Genomic DNA, 25,139 nt, shown 5'->3' with positions numbered 1-25,139 from the left:
ACCCATTACTAAGGTTCAACAATTACTAAGATTTTGCCATCTTGCCTTTATAAACATTTTTACATTCAAAGATTGGCTTTAAAATACTTGACCTCTTTCCTTTTTACACTATATATTTCATATTTTAAAGAAGGTAGTAGTAATTTTTTACTTTCTTTTTTCTTTTTTTCCTGAAGAACTTGCTTCTGAGGCCCTTCATTTCTCTGCTTCAAGCTTTTACTTTTCCTTCACTATCATCCTGAAATTCCTTTCATATCTGATCTGTGTTGAATCCTTAGTTTCTAGAATCCCGTGAGTTCTTCCCTAATTAAATTCTTGTTTGAAAGGCACATATTCTCTGTTAACTTTCTGAGAAAAATACAAGGGAGATAAATACTTGGAGACCTAATATTTCAATCTCTACCATTTACTGTCACTCTAGATTAATAGTTTGGCTGCATATGGAATTCTAGAAAGAATATTTCATTTTGAATGTTGAAATAATTGCTCTATTGTATTCTAACCTCAAATGTTGTTTTTGAGAAGTCTCAGTTCATTTGTTTCCTAAGCTATTGTTTGTGATCTGATTTTTCTCTAAAAGCATCTATAATCTATCTTTATCTCTGGTTTTCTAAAATTTCCTGATAAGTAGTAATGGCATAGGTCTCTTTTAATTCATTGTGTTAACTTACTGGTTCCTATAAATCTAGACAATAAGAAAGTTCTGGTGAATTTTTTTTTTCTGGTGAATTTTAAAATGTAATTTCTTTTAAAATTTCCTTCCTACAACTTTTCTATTCTTTCTTTTTGCAATTTGTGATAGAAATTTGACTTCCTGGAATGACCCTTTACTATTCTCATTCTTTTTCTCTTGATTTTTTTCCCCCATTTTTTCTGTTCATTGGGATTCCCTTTTTATATCTTCACTTTTTGTTGGAGACTCTTCTCAAGTATCTGATAATCTTGGTTGTCCATTTATATTTAGTAGTGATGCATTAAATACCTCATTAGACTTTGCACAAGATGGGACGTTTTGACCTTCTTAGAGTATTGGAATAAAAGACAGCTTTTTCATGGGAGAGGTAATTTGTGTCTTTCCAGGGCTATTTAGTTTCTCCAGTGTAGATTGGATCCTCCAGTTTTCTGTTTGGGTGAACCTGAGCCTGAATGCTAGCCAGGAAAAGTGTCTGAAGGGCTGACAATTTAGTATATAGATTTTCACATAACCACCTTCACCTTGGCCTGATTTCAGCATAGCACTTCATCCTGAATCCTATCTTCCTTTATGCTTGGAGTTCCTGAACTTGAAGCCTTTCCAGTTCTTTCCTAGCGTACCTTCTCTCCATTGTCCTTCAGAGATAATGGAGGAAATCAGGAAAGCCCCTTGAGGTAATTTTTGACAAGAGACTGTAGGAAATGTCTATACTCTGGCATCAGAAATACTGTCTTAAAACCAACTCCAGGGGCTTCCCTGGTGGCGCAGTGGTTGAGAGTCCGCCTGCCAATGCAGGGGACATGGGTTCGTGCCCCGGTCCGGGAAGATCCCACATGCCGCGGAGCAGCTGGGCCCGTGAGCCATAACTACTGAGCATGCGTGTCTGGAGCCCGTGCTCCGGAACAGGAGAGGGCACAACAGTGAGTGGCCCGCGCACTTCAATGAGGAGTGGCCCCTGCTCGCCGCAACTAGAGAAAGCCCTCACGCAGAAACAAAGACCCAACACAGCAAAAAATAAATAAAATAAATAAATTTTTAAAAAAGAACAGTTTAATAAAATAAAATATTAATATTTGCCAAAAACAATGATCTATCTCATTTCGATATACATTTATGAATCACCTACTATTTGCCAGAAACAGTGGTGTTTGTTGCTCATTGAGTATGTGTAGTCCTGCCTAGAGAGAAGAAATGACTTTTTTGAATGTTATTACTCAGTTCACTTATTAAGTTTGCCTATGAAAAAAAACAAAACTTTGTTTGTAAATTAAAAATTAAATGTTTTGTGTGTATTTATTGAGTTTATTTATATTTTGGTTTTAGTGGTTACTGTTATACTTACACATTTTCTAATGTTCTTTTCCAAGTCCTCTTATTTAACCTGTTACTGTCTGGTTTATCTGGTTTTATTGGTATCCTGTAACTCTCATCTATCACCTGTGTTGAGTTTATTCTGTTTCCTTCTCTCTCTTTTCTTCCCTTTTTTAGTTACATTATTTCTACTTTCTCCCAACATATAAAATGTGTACTTTAGTCTTTAATATTTATTCCTGTTTTTGTTTTAGTTATAGATGTACATGTACATATTTTTAATGTTCACCCCCATTTTAAAACTCTTCCTCTAAACAATTTTTCAGAAAGACTCGTGGGTACAGAATTCCCTGAATTCTGTGTGTTGAAACAGTTTTTCTGTAGTCTTAATATATTTAAGGGACAGCTTAGCTGGATATAAAAATCCTTGATTGACTCTTTATTTCATTGAGATTTTAAAAATTTGCTGTTTTAGTGTTGCCTTGCTTTACATGTTAGTTTTGAAAAGTCTCATACCACTCTGATTATCTTGCCTTTGAGTTACTTGACTGGATGTTTGGAAAATTTTGTCTTTATTCTTGAAATCTAATGGTTTTACTCTGATATATCTCTAGGTTGCTCATTGTTGTTTATTAATTTTCCCAGGTATCCAATGGGCTCTTTCAATGTCTAGAATCAGGTCGTTTCTTATTTTTCAAAAGTTTTCTGGGACTATAGTTTAAATATTAATTCTGTCCACTTGTATTATTTTTTTAGGGACTCAAACAATATGAATGTTATTCCCCTTTTTCTGTCTTCCTTTTCCATTATTTTCCTCTGTCTCTTTTTACTTCCTTATTATTTCATTTTCATTCTCTTTTACTTTCCTGTCTTTTTTTTTTTTTTTTTGGTGTCCGTTATTACATTTTCATTTTCATTTATTCTTTCTTGAGAAACCTTTGTCTTCCTTTTTCATTCTTGAGTTCAATTCAGTCTTTTTTTGTTTATTTCTGTTCTTAAGTTTTTGAATTTCAGAATTATGGTAAGTTTTCATATCTTCAGATGCTTGCTTGAGTATACTTAATTCCGTTTGTGGTACTAAATTGTTATTTTCTTTTGTTTCATGGTTGGTTTTCCTTTGTGGAATTTTCCTTAGTTGAAATGTGTTGATTTTCACTTCTGATGTTTGCTAGCTATCTGTTACTCTCTCTCTTATTCAGAGAGAGAGAGTGTGTGTGTTATTATGGTGCTTTAAATAACTCCTGGTATAATAGTGTCCTCTTCCATCAGTATATCAAAGTGCAGATTTATTAGTGGATTTGTTTGGGGGTTGGGGGGCAGGAGTTGTTTTCAGTGGGTTTGTTTTGTGAAGGGATTAGGGATTGTGAGTTCTACTGCTTTGTGCTCTCTTTCAAAACCCTAAATTTTGCCCCTTTTGATTCTTATTCTCTTCATGACTCAATTGCCAAAGGGGCTTCTTTTTTGCCTATTTTCTCCCTTAGAAAGTATGCATTTCATAGAGTGCCCCTTCAAATTTTTGTGCTTTTAAATTCCTCTTCTGATCTACCTGGTTACCTATTAAATATTTTCATATTTAGGGTGGACATCATCTTTCTGACAGTGGTTTTAGATTGACCTGAGGACCAGTTACCAGCTTTCTTCTCCTTACCCAACATTTTCTCTCAAACTAACTTTGCCCTCCACAAGGCCTCATGGTGGAATGGTGGTGGGGCATGAATATAAGAAAATCTTGCAGTGGAATTTGGTGATTTTTCTCCTTTTACTTGTAGTTATTTTATAGTTTAAGCATTCTTTTTAATAGCCACTTTCTAAAATATTCTCATGTGGTGTTTAACATTGAACACGGATTAATACAGGAGACTATGCTGTCCTCAACAACTCCTCAGTAGCAAGTTCAGTCTATTTATCAGTGCATTCTTCAATGAAAGACTAAGCACCGAGCTCTCCCTGTGCTGTGCGGCTGCTTCCCACTAGCTATCGATTTTACATTTGGAAGTGTATATATGTCCATGCCACTCTCTCACTTCGTCCCAACTTACCCTTCCCCCTCCCCATGTCTTCAAGTCCGTTCTCTACATCTGCATCTTTATTCCTGTCCTGCCCCTAGGTTCTTCAGAACCGTTTTTTTTTTTTTTTTTTAGATTCCATATATATGTGTTAGCATATGGTATTTGTTTTTCTCTTTCTGACTTACTTCACTCTGTATGACGGTCTCTAGGTCCATTCCCACCGAGTCTTAACCTGTTCTGAGTTATATTTTCCCTCATCCTTTTTTTTCAAAGTTGCCTCATTAATTGTGGAACATGAATTGTGTAGTGTATAAACAAGTAAGCAGACATACAAGTCAGTAGACTGGAGTGCAACTACCTCCTCACATCATTAGTTGTATGACCTTCGGCAAATAGAGCAACCTCTCTGGGCTCTAATTTCCATATCTGCAGAATGGGTTTATAGATCAAATATTTTTAACTGCAGAACCCTGTTTTCATACTCAGATGCCCAATATATAAATCAGAATAGCAGGATGTGTTCAGGCCAATGCCATAGCTGTAGGGAAACTAATTCTGATTTTTTTTTAATCTAGATAATATCAGCGCTACCTCTTGGAACAGAGAAACAGAACTCTTTCCTTCACTACAGCCAAGTTTTATATTTTGTGGCGCCCCCCCCCCTTTTTGCCATTTTCATAAAGATTTTGAGTTGCTCTGTGATGGAATAAAAGTCTATAGGGTAATGAGTAGGCATTTCATTATTCTAAATCAGTGGTTTTCATACTTCAGCATTCATCAAAATCACCTAGAGGGCTTGTGAAAACAGTTTGCTGTGTCCCTCCCACACTTTCTCTTTCAGTAGGTCTGGGGGAGGACCAAGAATTTGCATTTTTAGGAAGTTCCAGGTGATACTGAAGCTGCTGATTTGAGAATTACACTTTGAGAACTGCTGTCCTATATCAGTGTTAAATATGCATTTTAGTCAGTTTTCTTATTTTAAAAATTATATCAAATCATGTAACAATAACAGCCAGAAGACAAGTAATGTATAAGTGATATATGATATCTGTAAAATAAGATAATTAACATCCAAAGCTTCTAATGTCCTGAAGCTTTCGTATCTAGCAGTAAGGGCTATCTATACCTTTTTGACTTCTTGTGCTACTGTTATGAGTGGATAGATACTAATCTGGCAGCAATCAGGGTTGGCTTCAGCAATAAAGAAATTATTCAAGTCTAAAAGCAATCCTCTCCTTTCGACATGCTGGAAGCACCTAAGAAGAAAATGTCAGAGTCAATATAAGTGCATTTACTGACAGTTTAGCTCTTTTCTATGTCACAGAAAATGGTTTGAAATTTGGCTTTTATCAAAAACAGAAACACTGACCACTCAGAATGATAAAGCAATAGCTTTCAGCTTAGTCATTTTCCATTTATAAAGTAATACTTTTATAGAAATAAATAAGCAATTGTTTATTTTTGCATAGTTGCATTTTCTCCATTTTTGAGCTCAGATTTAAAACAACTCTGTCCAGTAGTAAGGGAGAGAAATCACTACTTTGCATTACATTAAGTAACAACTAAAAGATCACTTCAAGATAAAATATGACCCAAAAGAACAACCATCTCACTGTAGTTTCTTACAGATCACTTGTGTTCTCTATTCCTTCTCTTTCAGAGCCTGGTTTATGTATTTCATAAACTTTCCCATCTTAGATAGAATTTTATGTTTTTTAATTTTTCAGTAAATCCTCAGTTAATTAGTTACATGAATCACAAGTTATAAGTTGCATTTGTGGCTCACTAAAAGTTGTCAATTTCTGGATAAAAGGGACACCGTCCCTCAGAATGTCCCTTCCGATTTTTTTTTTTTTTTTTTTTTTTTTTTTTTGCGGTATGCGGGCCTTTCACTGTTGTGGCCTCTCCCACTGCAGAGCACAGGCTCCAGACGTGCAGGCTCAGCGGCCATGGCTCACAGGCCCAGCCGCTCCGCGGCATGTGGGATCTTCCCGGACCAGGGCAGGAACCCATGTCCCCTGCATCGGCAGGTGGACTCTCAACCACTGTGCCACCAGGGAAGCCCCCAGATCTTTTTTAAAGTACAACTTCAATATGTACATGTTTTTTATGTTATTTATTGCTTCCAAAATTATTTTAAAAATCATCAAAATGAGACAGTGTTGAAAAGCAGAAATATTTTCTTTAATGAAAATATATTCAAGTTGATCCATATTCAGATATCTTGTTTAATACTTAAAATTTGTTCTTCACATTTGTTTAAAACTATTATAAAGGTAAGTGTTCTTTGGATTGTGCCTTTGTGTTTGTATTATGAAAGAGTCAACTGAGAAAAGCAGTCAAACAAATAATGTGGAAGTTGTTACCACTACAGCATGAATGTACAATTGTATTAACTTTAATCCACAGGGAAAAAATCAGATATGGAAACAAAAAAAAATGTCCATAGCCAGATAGATAAACACACTGTGGTATATCCATGCAATGCAATATTATTCGACCATAAAAAGGAATAAATCTACTATGTACTACAATATGAATGAACTTCAGAAATGTTATGCTAAGTGAAAGAAGCCAGGCATAAAAGATCACATAATGTATGATTCCATTTATTTGAAATATCCAGAATGGGTAAATCCACAGAAACAGAAAACAGATTGGTAGTTGCCAGGAGCTAGGGACAATGTGGAGTAACTTAATAGCTTTGGGGTTTCTTTTTGAGGGTGATGAAAATGCTTTTGAACTAGATAGAGGTGATGGTTGTACAACATTATGAATATGACCACATGAAATTGTTCACCTTAAAATGATTAGTTTTGTTTTATGTAAATTTCACCTCAATTGGGAAAAAAATATCAGTTAATTTAAAACCTAACTGAATTCCAGAATTTTTGAGATGGACGGGCTTCTCAAGATGATCCACCCATTCTCCTGTCATGAAGAAACTGAAGTTCATCAAGATTAAATATATCACTCAAGTATTTCAAGGTAGCTTGTCCAAAACCTAGTCCAGCATTTGAAATCTTGAATTTCTAGTCCAGTCACTTTTTTTTTAAGCTATGACATGCTGCTCTATTATCTGCTACTATTTTAGATATTTTAGGGGAAATACTACTCCAGTTGTCACTTATACATAAAAATAACAACAAAGAAACATAGCTTCATTTGTGCCACTTATTAAAAATGCAGGAACAGCAGGTGTTTGTTTCAATAATTTGCCAGAAAGCAGGCCAGAGCTTGAGTTAAAAGAGGATTCTCTGCAATACATCAAAGAAGGCATATATTTTAATTCTAGTCCACAGTTGTCTGGTTTGTGAACCCTTTGGTTCTACCATGATTATGATTCATTTCTGAAAGTTCAAAAAAGTCTTCAAAGGGACTTCCCTGGTCGTCCAGTGGTTAAGACTCAGTGTTTCCAATGCAGGGGATGTGGGTTCAAGCCCTAGTCAGGGAAGTAAGATGTCACATGCCATGTGGGGTGGCCACAAAAAAAAAAAAAGTCTTCAAACAATTGGTTAGCTTTCTACCACTTGACAATTTTTGTTTCTCCAACAGAGAAGAACGCTCAGGGTATAAAAATTATATAAGTGTTTCTGCCTAGCTTATGGCAGATAGAGGGTCTGTTTTCAACAGTTATCTTCAGAGGCACCTAGGGAGAAGCATTGAGTGGGGTTGAGGGGTGGAGATAGAGAGCAGCAACTACGAAAACAAGATAACTTGTATCCCTTGGAGATTGAGTCTTCTACTCAAGTGTAAGTAACTTGTGTTGATTTAGTGCTAGCCTCAAAATAGTCTGTGTTCTCATTTCAGGGGAGGACATTGGGAAATATAATTACAGTTTACCCTTGAGCAATGTGGGAGTTTAGTGGTGCCAACCCATGTAGTCAAAAACCTGCATATAATCAACTATACTCCAATAAAAATTAAAAAATATACCCTGCATATCACTTTACGGTCGACCCTCCACATGCATGCATATGTATCCATGGATTCAACCAACTGGGAATCATGCAGTACTTTCACATGTATTTATTGGGAAAGAATCCACGTATAAGTTGATCTGTGCTGTTAAAACTCTTGTTGCTCAAGGATCAACTGTATATTGTTTTCTCCTCTCTAAGCCCACTTTGACATTCAGTTTCTTCGTGCCCTTTATTCTTTTGAGGAAGCTAACTGTCATTATCATACTATATTGGATTTCCTATTAATTTTTCTCTTCAATATTCCTTTTATCTGAGTGGTATTTTTACTTGGTAGTATGTATTTCCTTCTTTTCCTTCAGTTCATGGGTCGGCAGAATATGTCACCTGGGCCAGATTTGGCTCACTGTCTGTTCTTGTGAATAAAGTTTTATTGGAACACAGTCATGCTTATGCTTATATGTATTGTATATACCCACTTTAGTACTAAAACAGCAGAGTTGGGTGGTTGCAGTAGAGATCATATGACCCACAAATCTAAAATACCTACTATTGGGCCTTTAACAGAAAACATTTGGCAATCTTTGCTTTTGTTGTCCAAGTGGAAGGTGAAGAACAAATTCTACAGAGTGAATAAATATTGCCAGCAAAGCAGAGGATATAGGGAAATATAGAATTTTTGCTTAAGGTAGCTAGAAGCTCTGTGTGGTCAGTGTAAAAGTTTCTTGAAGGTGGATCATCAGAGAAAATGTAGACAAGATAGATTACTGTCATAATTACAGGGTTTTTGATGCCATGTCAGAAATTTGAGATGTATTGTTTAGGAAATGAGCCATTTAAGGTTTTTCAGCAAAGGAACTTTGCCAAAACAGGAAACTCTTGCAGTAATGTTTACAAGGCAAATGAGGGTTGTATTAATGGAAGATTAATACTAATGTTGTATACATATTAATGGGAAAGAGTATAGTTGTAAGAATTTCTAAAGGTGTAATTGATAGGACATTTGATTTGGGGACAAAGAGTTAATAATTCTTAGATTCAAACTTCATTGAGCAGAACAGAAAATTGTTTGTACATATTTTGGGAAGTGAAGAACTAATTTTTATGGAAGGTTTAAGTTAATGGAGAAAGATTATAACATTATATAGGATAAGAAACAAATTAAAATTGTTTACTAGGTATCAGCATTACCAAAGTTGTTAGGGCATCCCAGCCAAAGGCGGTTTTTCATTGGCCATATTTTACCTTCAGGGTACCCATTGCTATCATCTAATTGGGGTCCATCTCTTCATAAAATCCTCTTACCTCTGCTCTCCAGAGTGCCACCCTTATACTCCGATTTACTTCTGTTGTCTCATGCAGAGTCAATTACTGACATTTTCTAAATACGATGAATCATGCCCAAGAAGGGCTTTAACTCTCTCAAATAAAAATGCTTATCACGGTATTTTCTTCAACTAGAGCCACAGTTCCCAGACTGTACACTGAGACACCCTACGGTCCTGAAACAAACTCACAAGAGTTCCATAGGGTATTTTGTATATCAGGGTAATGCATATCTTCAATATCAGATTGTGATGCATTCCTTTGGGATGATGTCCTATCTTTGGGAATGGTTGCTGTGATTAAAAAAAAAAAAAATCCTGAAAATCAGTGCAGAACAGGAAATGAGGGTTGCACTATTCAGTTAGAATCCAAGGCTTGAAGAGTCGTGCAGTGCCCATCATCAGCACCATATCCCATTAGTAAGTGTTGTGGTGGTTTTTGAATGAAGTAAAAAAAATTTTTTTTCAGTTTATATACATTATTTTTTCAAACCAGGTATTAAGTTGTTAAGATTATCAGTACTTACTAAGTTGCTCAGACCTGACTGTTACAAAAAATAGAACTGTTAGGTATTTCTTAGGGCACCATGTAAAAGTTACTTATTCACTAAGGGTGCTGTGAACTGAGAAAGTTCAGATTCTTTGAGCTAGAGAGTTGTCCAAGTCTAAAATAAATATACTCTTCCTTTAACATGTGAAAATGCAGCAGTCCTTTTTTTTTCCCCCCCAAAAATAGCATTTCATGGAGTCACAGATGTAGAAAACAAACATGGGGTTACTGGGGGGGAAGGGGGGAGGGATAAATTGAGAGATTGGGATTGACATATACACACTACTATATATAAGATAGATAACTAATAAGGACCTACTGTATAGCACAGGGAACTCTACTCAATACTCTGTAATGACCTATATGGGAAAAGAATCTAAAGTGGATATATATACATGTATAACTGATTCACTTTACCGTACACCTGAAACTAACAAAACATTGTAAATCAACTATACTCCAATAAAAATTAAAAAAGAAAAGAAAAATAACAAAAAACAAAATAGCATTTCAGTTACATGGGAATTTATGTAGAATCTCAGTAAGAATTTAATCAGATATTTTTAAATTATCTGTACACTGTACACTGTTCTTTGTGCTGTGGCAAACATAAAAATAAAAACTACTCTTGCCCTTAAGGTTACAATGAAGTTTGGGAGGTAAGACAAATGCAAGTTGCTTATATTAATAAAATAAATACCCTTGGTTATTTATTTCATAATACATATTACGGAAGTTCAAAGAAGAACGAATACATGTGTTAGTGGGAATGCAGTAAGACTTTGTGGGATGAAAGTTCGATTTTAAGTGGACCTTGTTGGAGGGGTGAAATTCCAACAGGTGGAGGTAGTGGATATTTCAGATAGAAGAAACAACATAAAGACTCAGAAGATTTATTTGGGGGGAAGCAAATCATTCTGTATGACTGAAGCAAGGACGTACATTGTAGAGTAATAGAGGTTACAGCTGGTGTGCTCTGTACATTGGAGTACTATTGTGGAGAGCTTTGAATGCTGGGGTGTGAGGCATTTGGATTTAATTTACTAGTAAAATAAGAGTGATTAGGGTGATTAATCTGTCAGCAGGATATAGGATGATTAAATCAAGGAGAGAGAGAAGGCAGGGAGAGCTTTTGGAAAGGGAATGATGGATCTTGTTTTATGTATTTGTATTTCAAAGGAAATACCAAGCTCTATATTCAAGTTAAAAATCATAATTTTGATAAGCATTAGAACTAAGAGCTATAACATAGAACTCAACATTAATGGAAAAACAAAACGTTCTAATGCTCTTGATATTACTACAGAAGTAATGTTAATACAATGTTAATATGTATGGAGTGCATGCTACGTACCAGGCATTGTATTAAGCATTCATTTAATTTTCACACCAACCTTAATAGCCATTACTATTCCCATTTTTTAGATGAGAACAATGAGACGTAGGGAAGTTACATAGCACAAGTCATGTATCTAGTAAGTACCAAGACTGGCAAAACTGTTAAAAATAAGTATACTAGTTTGTTTAAACTCTGTGGTGCTGAGAATTGAGTGAATCCATCTCAGATCCTGACGGATTATTATTATATGGCTTAGGTATGGCTCCTCTTATTATTTTAGTTTTTCCTATCATTCCTGATCCCTAATCCTATTCTCCTCCCCACCATGGGTACTCCAATGTGTTTGATATGTGTCCTGCATCCTTGAAAAGTGTATCATGATGTTTTAGGTATTGCGCACATGTGTGTACATTATACAGAACATATAAAAGGATGAACTATATACAATATGATGTATATGTTTCTAATATATTACTTTAAATCTTTATATAATAGTGTGCATTCACCACATTTTCTGTATCCTTCCCCTAGAAATAGACTCCCAGAATGCCTCACACTCCCTTTTACTTTCAGCAAAGCTGTGATAAATATATCCTCATGTATGTCCCCCTAAAACCCATCTTCTTTCTACTATGTCTTGCTGCCTCCTATTACATGCTTTTTGAGGTGTTTATTTCGGATGGAAGAAAAGCTGACATCTATGTTCATGGTATAGGTAAGATTGCAGGTTTTTTAATCCTGAAAAAGATTAAAATATATGTGGAATAGGTGATTTCATTGATGCTTCCAAAAGGAGCCACACAGGCAGGAAGATCTAGGTGAATTATCCTCTTCCACTGATGCATTATATTCAGTCAGTGGTAACATAAGCATTACAGCATCACTAGTATATTTGTTCTGGCTTTCTTCTTGTAGTGATTCTTTTGCTGTCATTACTATGAAGTAGTGCATATCATAACATTGTAATAGTAAACAATTTATACATTATCTTAATGTTTGTCAAAGTCATTTTCCTTACAAGCAAATAGGAAGTATGTTTTATAATAATTCACATTTGGGGCTTCCCTTGTGGCACAGTGGTTAAAAATCGCCTGCCAGTGCAGGAGACACAGGTTCAAGCCCTGGTCTGGGAAGATCCTGCATGCCACGGAGCAATTAAGCCCATGTGCCACAACTGCTGAGCCTGCGCTCTAGAGCCCGTGAGCCACAACTGCTGAAGCCCGCATGCCTAGAGCCCATGTCTGCAACAAGAGAAGCCACCACAATGAGAAGCCCACAAACCTCAACAAAGAGTAGCCCATGCTCACCGCAAGTAGAGAAAGCCCACGCACGGCAACAAAGACCCAACGCAGCCAAAAAAAAAAAATAAATCGTATTTGATCCTCACACTCCTACAAGGAAATAGATTTTATACTCTATAAGAGTTTTGCAAAACATGTACGACTCATTAAAGGGAAGAAAACTTGCTATATGGTTTTTGTATTTGTTATTTTTGGCTTCTAATTTATTCTTTCTCTCAACCCATTGTCTTGACTAGTATTACTATGGCATGGAAAACATACTAATTATGTTCTTTAGAATAGACAACTGTGGTACATCTTGAGATACACCATCTGGTACTCTCAGCCATCTCTCATCAGTTATAGTCGAGGTTTAGTGGGGTTCTCTAGTTGTCCTAATATTTTTCTGTTACTATACATTCTTATTTATTTTCTCTTTTGCTTCTATGAATAGTGGTTTATATTTACTAAAGTCACTTCATATTTAGTTTGTTCCTTTTTAAGCTGTCTGTCTACTTGAAGAAATAATAGACTTACTCCCAGCTCTTGATCTGTTCTTACTCTTGTTTTTTGAACTAAACTTCTTACTATTTATAAACATCTTTTCTTTGAACAAAGATTTAATTCAAGTGAACAAAATATTTTTATCTTTTAAATAATTTTTATCAGAGAGTAATCAAACCACTTCACTGAAATTTGAAAAATAAAAATATTAAAATTATCCATAATTTTTCTACTGAAATTTAACCATTTTTGCTTTTGGTATATTCTCTTCCAGTTTTCTTTTCCTATTGATATAATATAGTTTATAACCATATTTTGTGCTTACTACTTGTATATCTTACGTTTCATTTAACATTTGTGTATTATAAACATTTTCCACTTTGCCACTTATTTTCATAATCATCACTTTTATTATTTTCAAAGTATTCTCTAGAATAGCACTATCCAATGGAAATATAAAACAAGCCACATAAACAATTTTAAATTTTCTAGTAGCAACATTAAAAAAGTAAAAAGAAACAGCTAAAGTTAATGTTAATATATTTTATTTAACTTCAGATATCTAAAATAATTCTCATTTCAACATGTAATCATATAAAATTAATGATATTTTAACATTCTTTTTTTATACTGTCTTTGAAATTGGTGTCTGTTTTACATTTATAACACAGCTCAGTCACTAAATTGTCAACAGTCAAAATGAAATGTAGCCTACCAAAACAATAAAATTGTGTTTAGCAGAAAAATATTTTACATTCCTTCCATTTTGAATTTTTTTTCAATTAAATTAAATTAAAATTCAGTTCCACAGTCACACTAACCACATTCCATGCGCTCATTGGCTACATGTGGCTTTTTACATTTAAATTACAATTAAATAAAATTTGAAATTCAGGTCTTCAGTTGCACTAGCCACATTTTAAATGATCAATAGCCAGGGACTTCCCTGGCGGTCCAGTGGTGAAGACTCTGCACTTCCATTGTGGGGGGTGTGGGTTTAATCCCTGGTTGGGAAACTAAGATTCCACATGCCACGTGGCACAGACAAAAAAAAAGAAACAAACAATAGCTCCCACCTCTTAAAGACCATAGATATGTGAAAAGAAAGATAGGCTGTAAAGTGTTTACCACAGTGCCTGGCATAAGGAAACACCCAATAAATGTAGAGCTATAAATAAAGAATTTATAAATAATAAATATTTTTTTAAAAAATAAATGATCAGTAGCCAGATTTAGAACGGGTATATATGCCAGTTCTTACTTGACTATTTATTCCTCTATTATTGAATATATTGTTCCTAGGTTTTCAGTCAGATAAATAGTATACTGATATGTTCCTAAATGAATATTTTCCATATTTTGGATTATTTCCTTAAGGTAGACTCTCAGAAGTAGAATTATTGGGTCAAAGAATATGAATTTGTTTATAGCTCCTCGTGTGTATTTTCAACTTATTTTCTGGAACAAGTGTCAGTTTCACTCCCATCAGCGGTATTAATATATTAATTTCACCAACCTTTCTTCATAAGCAAGTTACTACCACGTTTCTTTTTTTTATATTTTATGTATTTTATTTTTTTAATTGAAGTATAGTTGATTTACAATATTACATTAGTTTCAGGTGTATGACATAGTGATTATATATTTTAATAGATTATGCTTCGTTTAAAGTTATTACAAAACAATGGCAGTATTTCCCTGTGATGTACAATATGTACTTGCCTGTATACATCTATATATATATATGTGTGTATATATATATATATATATATATATATATATATTTTTTTTTTTTTTAAACGGTAGGCTGACCTCTCACTGCTGTGGCCTTTCCCGTTGCAGAGCACAGGCTCTGGACGCGCAGGCTCAGCGGCCATGGCTCACAGGCCCAGCCGCTCCGCGGCATGTGGGATCTTCCCAGACTGCGGCACGAACCCGTGTCCCCTGCATCGGCAGGCGGACTTTCAACCACTGCGCCACCAGGGAAGCCCAATAAATTACTTATGTTTGTTTTTTGTTTTTGTATTTGTTTTTTTGGCGGTACGCGGGACTCTCACTGTTGTGGCCTCTTCCTTGCGGAGCACAGGCTCTGGACGCGCAGGCTCAGCGGCCATGGCTCACGGGCCCAGCCGCTCCGCGGCATGTGGGATCTTCCCGGACAGGGGCACGAACCCGTTTCCCCTGCATCGGCAGGCGGACTCTCAACCACTGTGCCACCAGGGAAGCCCTCTATATATTTTATACATAGTAGATTGTATCTCTTAATCCCATATCCCTGTCTTGCCCCTCCCCCCTTCCATTTCCCCACCAGTAATCACTGTTGTGTTTTTATATCTGCAAGTCTGTTTCTGTTTTGTTATTACATTCATTTTATTTTTTAGATTCCACATATAAGTGATAACATAGAATATTTGTCTTTCTTTGTCTGACTTATTTCACTAAGTATAACTCTCACTTGGTCTGTCCACATTGTTGCAAATGGCAGAATTTCATTCCTTTTTATGGCTGAGTAATCTTTATCCATTCATCAGTTGATGGACACTTAGGTTGCTTTCATATCTTAGCTATTGTAAATAATGCTGCTGTGAACATTGGGGTGCATTTATCTTTTCGAATTAGTGTTTTTGTTTTCTTCAGATATATGTCCAGCTCTGGAATTGTAGGATCATATGGTAATTGTATTTTTAGATTTTTGAGAAACCTCCATACTGTTTTCCATAGTGGCTGTACTAATTTACATTTCCACCAACAGTATACAAGTCTTCCTTCCCTCCACATCGTTGCCAATATTGGTTCTTTGTAGACTTTTTGATGATAGCCATATTGACAGATGTGAGGTGATATCTCATTGTGGTTTTGATTTGCATTTCTCTAATAATTTGCAGTATTGAGCATCTTTTCATGTGCCTGTAGATCTGCATATCTTCTTTAGAAAAATGTCTATTCACATCTTCTGCCCATATTTTAAATTGGATTGCTTATTTTTTTGATATTGAGCTGTATGAGGTCTTTATATAACATTTTGGATATTAACGCCGTATCAGTAATCTCATTTGCAAACTTTTTCCATTCAGTAGGTTGTCTTTCCATTTTGTCAGTGGTTTCCTTTGCTGTATTAAAGCTTTTAAGTTTAGTTAATTCCCATTTGTTTACTTCTGCTTTTATTTCCTTTGCTTTAGGAGACAAATCCAAAAAATATTGCAGTGATTTATGTCAAAGAGTATTCTGCCTTTGTTTTTCTCTAGTAGTTTTTTGGTATCCAGTCTTACATTTAGGTTAATCTATTTTGAGTTTATTTTTGTATACAGTGTTAGAGTCTGTTCTAATTTCATTCTTTTACATGTAGCTGTCCAGTTTTCCCAGCACCACTCATTGAAGAGACTGTCTTTTCTCCACTGTATATTCTTGCCTCCTTTGTCATAGGTTAATTAACCATAAGTGCATGGGTTTCTTTCTGGGCCCTGTATTCTGTTCCATTGATCTATGTGTCTGTTTCTGTGCCGGTACCATACTGTTTTGATGACTGTAGCTTTGTAGTATAGTCTGAAGACAGGGCTCATGATTCCTCCTGCTCTCTTCTTCTTTCTCAAGATTGCTTTGGCAATTTGGGGTCTTTTGTAGTTCCATATAAATTTTAGGATTATTTGTTCTAGTTCTGTGGAAAATGCCTTGGGTTGTTTGACAGAGATTGCAATGAATCTGTAGATTGCTTTGGGTAGTATGGACATTTTGACGATTTTAATTATTCTAACCCATGAGCACAGACTACCTTTCCATTTTTTTTGTATTATCTTCAGTTTCCTTCATCAGTGTTTTATAGTTTTCAGAGTGTAGGTCTTTTACCTCCTTGGTTAAGTTTATTCCTGGGTATTTTGTTTTTTTGTTTTTTTGGTTTTTTTGGTATTTTGTCTTTGATGTGATTTGAAATGAACGGTTTCTTGTCTTTTCTTTTAGTATTTTAAATATTTCAATTACTTACATTCCCCCATGTTTAAACTACCCTGAGAAATCCTCAGTGTGGCTGAATGAGAAATCTACATACTTGAGATTTCCAGGCTTTAAGTCTGGCTCTGATAAAAATGGTTCTTTGGCTCTGTCTTGGTCTTTCCCCTTTCCTCCTATTCCTGCCCTTTTTTTCTGTTTCAGTTTCCATTTTAATGGATAAAATTATCTCACTTCACCCTTAATTCTGATTAATATTATCCAGTCTCTAAGTGTTAGAATCTACTTTGCTTTTCGTTGGTCCTAGGGCCAAAGAGTAGCAGCGCTAACTCTTGTATCTACTGAAATCCCTATTTTGAAAATTACAAGATTTTTGTTGATTATATAGAGTATTTTTCTAAACTACAGCTCTATAAATTATTGGCCTGTTTTTATTACAAACCTGTTACTTGAAAAAAAATTTTTTTATAACAGTTTTGTTTTGGTGATACGATGGTCTGGAACATGTGGCCTAGCAAAGGATATAAATCTAGAAAGAAAAATTATGGTTGGCATCGATTTTAAGTCTGTGCACTCTAAGCACAAATCCTAAATTGTTTAAATACTAAATATTTACTTAAAGAAAAACAAGAAACCATTCAAAAATGGAATTAATTTAAATTGTGAATTTGCCTCAGTTAAAAGCTGATGGTTTTTTGTGTATTCTTTGTAAAATTAAGAAAATGGAAGTTCTACTGTCCACATCACAATTCTCTTGTGTTGCATTTTAAAGTAAAATACACATACAACATACACATTTGGAATGAGGCCAGATTTAGACTCTGGGGCATACTGTTCTGTACCTTAAATTACAATCAGATGTATTTTAGCACAGATCAAATTTTCAGTCTGAAGTTGGTGAGAAGCCTAATTATTTGACCAGGTTACTATTTATGTAAACCATTCTATGGCTGTCTGTGGTTAATCCACAGCTGGCAGAATGCTAGCTCTGGGAGGTTTTTATTTCATGCTGAAACAGTTTGGGGAGAAACAGGGGGAGGGGGGAGCTTTAAACTCTCCTCATTAAATGAAAGACTAAAAAGCAAGTACATACATATTACTATGGAGACAAGATGCTATAGAAACTGTTCATTTTAATTCTCCAAGTGACATAAATAGCAAAGCAGCTTGGATGCTCATAGTTTGCAAGTGACATGGTATTTGGTTTAGAAAGTAAGATGAAAACATTAAATGATGTTACCTAAGACTAAGACATGTTTCCTTTTAGAACAATTGAATATTGGTAAAGAATTAATGGCTTAGAATTTTTAAATGATGAGAAAATATTATGTTACTGTGATAGGAAAATGTTTTTATTAGAATTTCATTAGCAGTACTTTAGTAAAAGACAATTATAGTATAAAATTCTCTTAATATTTCAGAATTTGTAAGCGCAAGAAACCCTTCAAAGGGGGATCCCAGTACACATGACTCCTGCCAGAAAATTAATTTTTTAGTGTTCTTTTAATATTCATTTTGAAGTTTGAAAATAATAGAAAAATAATCTTGTTTCTCTTTAAACTCTTTGAGTTTGCAAGATAAAAGTGGTTAGTCCCTCAGTTATAAGTGAATATTTCAATAGCTTTTTTGTAACTTTTAAAAGAAGTTTCCTTTACACTTTGATGGTTATTTCTAACATAAGGTAGCTCTTCTCTTCTCGTTCCCATTTCCCTACTTCCTCTGGTTCCTTGCTCTAATTATCCTCCCTCTCTTGCTTCTTCATTCTTCTGTTTCTCCAGTAGATCCTTCATTGAAGAGCAGAAATGCTTAAACTTTCCCTGTTCTTAAAAACAACTCTCCTACTCCCCTTCTGCCACTAAAATTATCTTTTTGCTCTTTTTTTCTCTGTTATCTACTAAAACTAGGGTAATTATCTCTGGAGTCACTTGAATTCAAACTCCATCACACATAAGCTCTAGGATCTGGGAAACCTTTCTTAATTTTCCTGTCTTGCCTTCTTTATTCATAAAAAGAGAATAATAACAGTATCCACCTCATAGGTTTATGTAAGGAAAAAATGATAACCAAGTTGATATACATAGAGCTTTTAGTATAGTGCCTGGATTGTAAGAATGGCTCAGTGAATTTTAGATGATTCTATTATTATTCACTGATAAAACTCCCCAAATAATTTATCTTTACCCTTACTTTCTCACCATTCCTTTTTAAACAACTATCTGTTTTTACCTTCATACCTTAAGTACTTTCTCCTAACCATCAAATCCTGTGACTTTGGCTCAGTCCTTTCCTCTCTACCCATTGATAGCTTCGGTGCCTTTAAGTATCTTCTTAAAGTTTCCCTTGTTGGGTTTCTCTGTCATGGCTTCTGTTCTTCTTGTGTGCCTTCCTCTTGTACTCTACTTTTTTCCTTTCCTCTGTCCCCTGATTTTGGTTCTCCTCTATTCTGTCCTTTGCCCTCTTCTTTTTCTACCTTTCTTTCTTGGTAATTACAACTCCTCTTTTACCATCACCTTCTTCCATGGCCTTTCTCCTGAGTCCAGCTTTCTGATATATTTGGAAGTCCCTTAACACCTCAAATGTAGTATGACCACAACTAAACACTCTCTTTGACGTCTAAGCCAGGTCTTGTTCTGTATTTTTCTATTTTTTTTCTTTGTTTTTTTGTTTTTTGGCCGTGCCACGCAGCATGTGGCATCTTAGTTCCCTGACCAGGGATCAAACCTGTGCCCCCTGCATTGGAAGCGCAGAGTCCTAACCACTGGGCCACCAGGGAATTCCTGGATTTTTCTATTTCTATTAATAGTAGAACCAGATTTAAAATCTTAGTAATCTTTTGACTCTTTTTTCTTTGTCTCCCACATCTTAAACAATTGCTAAGTCCAGTATGTAATACTCCCAGTATGATTTCCTTTTACAAAGCCGAAAGCAGGCTTTTATTGACTGTTGCTGTCCAGAGTAACGTTCCCTTGAATTCTCCTATTAAGCTTGTTACTCCTTTCTTTCAAGGAAAACTTCATTACCCTTCATTCATCCCCACTCCACCTAATAGACTCCTGAACTGCCACTCAAGGCCCTTCGTGTTCTTACCTCAGCTGGGCTTCCAAACTTTTATCTTCTTTTGCCCTTTGTGTACTCCTTCATTTCCTTGCGCATCATCCAAACCAGATTTCCATATAAGCATCCATGTTTTTGCTTATACTTTATTGCATCTAGAAAGCGTAAATATATATTTTAAAAGACTTACTAATGTTTAAGATACAGATAAATAGTATTTTTAAATATAGCTTTCCTGACAATAAGAATCCAAACTGTTTGTAAGAAGCTGTAAGGATCTAATCTGCCTTCATTACTATTTGTCTGATTTAAAAGTAATTATTGTCCTGAATGAGACCTTTCAAATATTTTTTCTTATGTAGATTCCTAGAATTCTTTCAGTATTGAATATACAAATCTAATATGAAATAAATAATGTCTTATTCTCTAATGTAATGGCATATATCAAGCATATAGTACTCATGTGATGAACTTTTCTCCTCATCAAATTCTTTTTTCTGCCTGGCATTTTATAATTGTATTTTTAAGGTTTACATTATATAGGCTTTTGTATTTTGTATAGGTTTCTTTTATTCTCACTGAGAGTGACTATGTGGAGATAGCATTTCTAATTTCCCTTCCTTTTTTTCTTTATCCAGGGTTTTTTTCTCACAGTTTCCCCAGAGTCAGTTTTAAAAGTGGCTCACCATGCTTCTGAAAACAACAGAATTTTCACTTTGAATCTGTCTGCACCATTTATTAGTCAGTTCTACAAGGAATCATTGATGAAAGTTATGCCTTATGTTGACATACTCTTTGGAAATGAGACGGTGAGTAATTTTTTTTTTAAAGTACCTGGTTTGTTTGGTTTCTCTTTGTGTATATGTTTAGAAATATATAAATAAAAACTGTGTACTTGAGAATTAAGTAAAACTGCCTCAGTTTGGACCACTCTAACTCAGTATTTTTAGTATTTCCTTCAGAATATACTAATTTCTTACACAGTAAAAAATTAGTCTTTTAAAGGATTAGGTTATTCAGGTTTTTTTTTTTTTTTTTTTTTTTTATTTTATCTGTTTATTTTTGGCTGCATTGGGCCTTCATTGCTGTGTGTGGGCTTTCTCTAGTCATGGCAAACGGGGGCTACTCTTCCTTGCAGTGCGCGGGCTTCTCACTGCTGTGGCTTCTCTTGTTGCGGAGCACGGGCTCTAGAGCGCAGGCTCAGTAGTTGTGGTACATGGGCTTAGTTGCTCCGTAGCATGTGGGATCTTGCCAGACCAGGGCTTGAACCCATGTCCCCTGCATTGGCAGGCAGATTCTTAACAACTGCACCACCAGGGAAGCCCGGTTATTCAGGTTTATAATTTACATGTAGTAAAATTCACTCTTCTTATACATTTCTGTGAGCTTTTGCAAATGCATACCTGTCATGTGACTGTGACCACAAGCAGGATAAAAAACATTTTCATCACATTTATCAGTCAACCCTTGCCCTCATCCTTAGCCCTTAACATCAACCTCAAATAACCTTAATTAAAAAGAAAATGAGGAGGAGCCTTAACAAAAATAAAAAACATTGGAGAGCACACAGAAAACTCTTTAATGAGAGCTCACATTTGTAAAACATATGTAAAAAAGATGGAAAGCATTTATAGAACCAGGGAACAATGCTAAAAGTTTGGCAGAGACATTGAAGAATAGAAAAGAATAGAGGCCCAAGAATAATTAGGTTTGCAGAAAATGCTGATGATATCAAAATGGTCTTCATTGTTTAAAAAAACTCCAAAAGTACAGTCAACAGAAAAAGTAATTGGACTTCATCAAAATTAAAAACTTTTGTGCATCAAAGGACACTATCAGGAAAGTGAAAAGACAACCCATGGATGGTAGAAAATATTTGCAAATAATATATCGGTTCAGGGATTAGTATCCAGAATATATATCTTAACAACTCAAATACATCTCAACAAGAAGAAAACAACCTAATCTAAAAATGGTAAAAGGACTTAAATAAATATTTCTTCAAGGAAGATATATCAATACAAAGGGCCAATAAGCATGTGAAAAGATGCTCACCATCAGTAATCATTAGAGAAATGCTTATGAAACCAAAGTAAGATATTACTTGACACCCAGTAGGATGGCTGTTTTCAAAATTAAAAAATGATAAATAACAAGTACTGGAAAGGATGTGGAGAAATGGGAACTCTTGTGCATAGCTGCTGGGAATGTAAAATGGTGCAGCTGCTGTGGAAAACAATTTGGTGGTTGTTCATAAAGTTAAAAAGAGAATTATTACCATATGATCCAGCAATTCCACTTCTAGGTATAACCAAAAAACCTTCAAAGCAGGGATTCAAATGCTTTTACACCAATGTTTAGCAGCATTATTCACAATAGCCACAAGTTGGAAACAAACCAAATGTTCTTCAACAGATGAATAGATAAATAAAATCTGGTATATACATACAATGGAATATTATTCAGCCTTTAAAAGGAATGAATTCTGTTACATGGTACAATATGAATGAATCTTGAAAACATTATGTTAAGTGAAATAAGGCAGATACAAGCAGACACCTATTGGGTTTTCCTATAAGGATTCCTCTGAAATGAAGTATCTGGAATAGAAAAACTCATAAAGAAGGACAGCAGAATAGTGGTTACTAGGCACTGGGGGAAAAGGGGAGTTGGGAGTTAGTTAATGAGTACAAAGCTTCTATTTGGGATGAAAAAAAGTTCTGGAAATGGATAGTGGTGATGATTGCACAACATTGTGAATATATTTAATGTCAGTGAATTTAACACTTAAAATTGTTAAAGTGGTAAAATTTTACTTTATGTATATTTTACCACAATTTAAAAAATTGATTGATTCTACAAATTGGTAAAGTTTGACTAGAAGTTAGTACTGTATAGATTATTAAAGAAATTATTTTTCCCTACCTAGAAGAGGAAGTAGTAAAATTACAAGCTACTACCTGGTTACAAGTCATGTCAGGATAACTTTTTACTTTTTTTGTACGATTGCTATTCATATGAATTCAACAGATATGTAGTACCTATTATGGCAGACCAATAAACAGTAGATGTATAGTATATTTGAGATGATTTGTCATAATATGGATTATAGAATAATAAATATTGGATACAGGGCAATTAGATATATTTGATAGTTTACTGAACCAGTCTCAAAAAGTCCTCCGATAAATTAATAGATTTCTAGTGATATGCTTCAGTGTTTGCTCAAGTAAACTATCAGTGATTCAGATAAAGCTGTATTTGTAGATAAGGCAAACGCACAGAATGTAAATAATGCAACACGTTAATAGATACCAAGTAAATTGAATGTCAAAATGAGACTTTAAACAATTTTAATAGTTTGGAAATACCAATTAAGTGATGAAATTTAATGAGGATAAATAAAATGATACCATATTTGATTATAAAACAAATATGTTATTATGAGCTTTATCTCTTTAATCTCATATTTCATTGTTCTCCTTGAATACTCAAGTAATAATAAACTATCTTCGGTTCTCTAGGAAAACAAGGGACATTTCATTTCTAAATTGCAATGAAGTGTGAAATATATTTCTCAGGGAATACATACAGGATTGCTTTGTCCTTCTCCCCCTCTTTCTCCCTCAAAAGAAAAAAAAAAAAGAAAAAAACAAACAAATCTACTGTACTTAATATAAATTCTCAAAATGTCAGCACTTAGCTAAAACCAAACACACTTGACTCTTATTTTCTACCTAGTGCCACTTTCCTTTTCATAGGATTGTGTACTACTAATGATGTTTTAAAGCTTTTCTGATAACCTCATAAAGTATACTTTAAAAAAAGAAGAAGAACTTGTCCACCAAGGCTATCTCTTCACAGATAATGAAGGACAGTGATCCTTGTGAGACAAGAAATAAATGAGATGAGCCCTATGATTAACCCAACTTACCACTTGAAGAGAATTTCTAGGCCATTGCACAGAGGAGAACCCACGTAGAGCTTGGCAGTCTCTTTGAATTGAAGAGATGGAGCTGGAAGTTCAGGAAATCTAACAGCTAGCCAGCTGGAGTTTGCAATTCATAGTACCCGAAAGGAAAGAGCTGCATAGAGAGAGAACACAGGAGATTTGCAGAGTCCCACCCAAGTCTTTCAGCTGAGTACTTGATCAGCTGTGAGGAAACTAATGAAGGCTGGGCAAAGAACCACCTGAGAAGATACTAGCAAATAATCTTCAGAGTGCACAGAGAGCCTGTAACCATTCTTATTCTACTAGCTAGAGTAGAGAACCTCATAATTCATGAGCTTCAGAGTACTTAGAGCACCACTGGTGCAAAATTAGTCTAGAGTGAGGCTCCTTTTGTCCCTCCTAACAATATTATCCCAATATGCATACAGTGCCTTGTATTGGGTTAAAGAAATTCCCTTCTATTCTTAGTAATCTGAGGGCTTTTTATCTGGAATGGATGTTGGATTTTGACATTTTCCCCCCGTGATTTTAGCAAATTCAATCCAGTAATAGGATAATTCATCATGACCAGGACTGTAGGGTTGGTTTACCAATCAATATAATTCACCTTTGTAAAAATAAAAAACATCACCATCTTAATAGACACAGAAAAGAACCTATGTCAGAATCCAACATCCATTCCTGATAAAAAGCCCTCAGAGTACTAAGAATAGAATGGAACTTCTTCAACCCAATACAGGACATCCACAAAAAATGTACAGCTAATATCATACTTAATGATTAAAAGCTGAATGCTTTCCTCTAAGATCAGGGACAAAGCAAGGATGTTCACTCTTTCCACTTTTATTCAGCATTGTACTGGAGGTTTTAGTCAGTACTAATAAGGTATGAAAATCATCAAGATTAGAAAGGAAGAAGAAAAACTGTCTCTGTTACTAACACCGTGATCATCTTTGTAGAAAAATCTTTTGAAATCTACAAAGAGCTATTACAAATAAAAATGAGTTTAGCAAAGTTGTGGGATACAAGATAAACACACAAAAACCAGTTGCATTTCTATATAGTAGCAGCAAACACGCAGAAATTGACATTTAAAATTACTATTTCCATTACTATAAAAAGATATAACATACTTTGGGATAAATCTGATAAAAGATATACAAAACCTGTATACTGAACACTGTAAAACATTGTTGAGAATAATTAAAGAACTAAGTAGAGAGAGAGGGCATGTGCATGGATTTTAACTCTATTGTGAA

General features: G+C 34.9%; 1 protein-coding gene across 4 annotated transcripts in view; it reads left to right on the top strand.

Moving 5' to 3' along the window:
- Window positions 1-25,139, top strand: part of ADK (adenosine kinase) — a 486,415-nt gene that overhangs the window by 318,609 nt on the left and 142,667 nt on the right. For all 4 annotated transcript variants that reach the window (XM_060034751.1, XM_060034754.1, XM_060034753.1 and 1 more), the window contains one exon: window positions 20,567-20,737. In XM_060034751.1, the coding sequence (XP_059890734.1) occupies window positions 20,567-20,737 (171 nt within the window). The remainder of the gene's footprint in view (window positions 1-20,566; window positions 20,738-25,139) is intronic.

This window comes from Delphinus delphis, chromosome 16 (assembly GCF_949987515.2).
Source record: "Delphinus delphis chromosome 16, mDelDel1.2, whole genome shotgun sequence".
NCBI lineage: Eukaryota > Metazoa > Chordata > Mammalia > Artiodactyla > Delphinidae > Delphinus > Delphinus delphis.
Note: the sequence above shows the minus strand (reverse complement) of the source record. Positions and strands in the feature narration are given on the sequence as shown.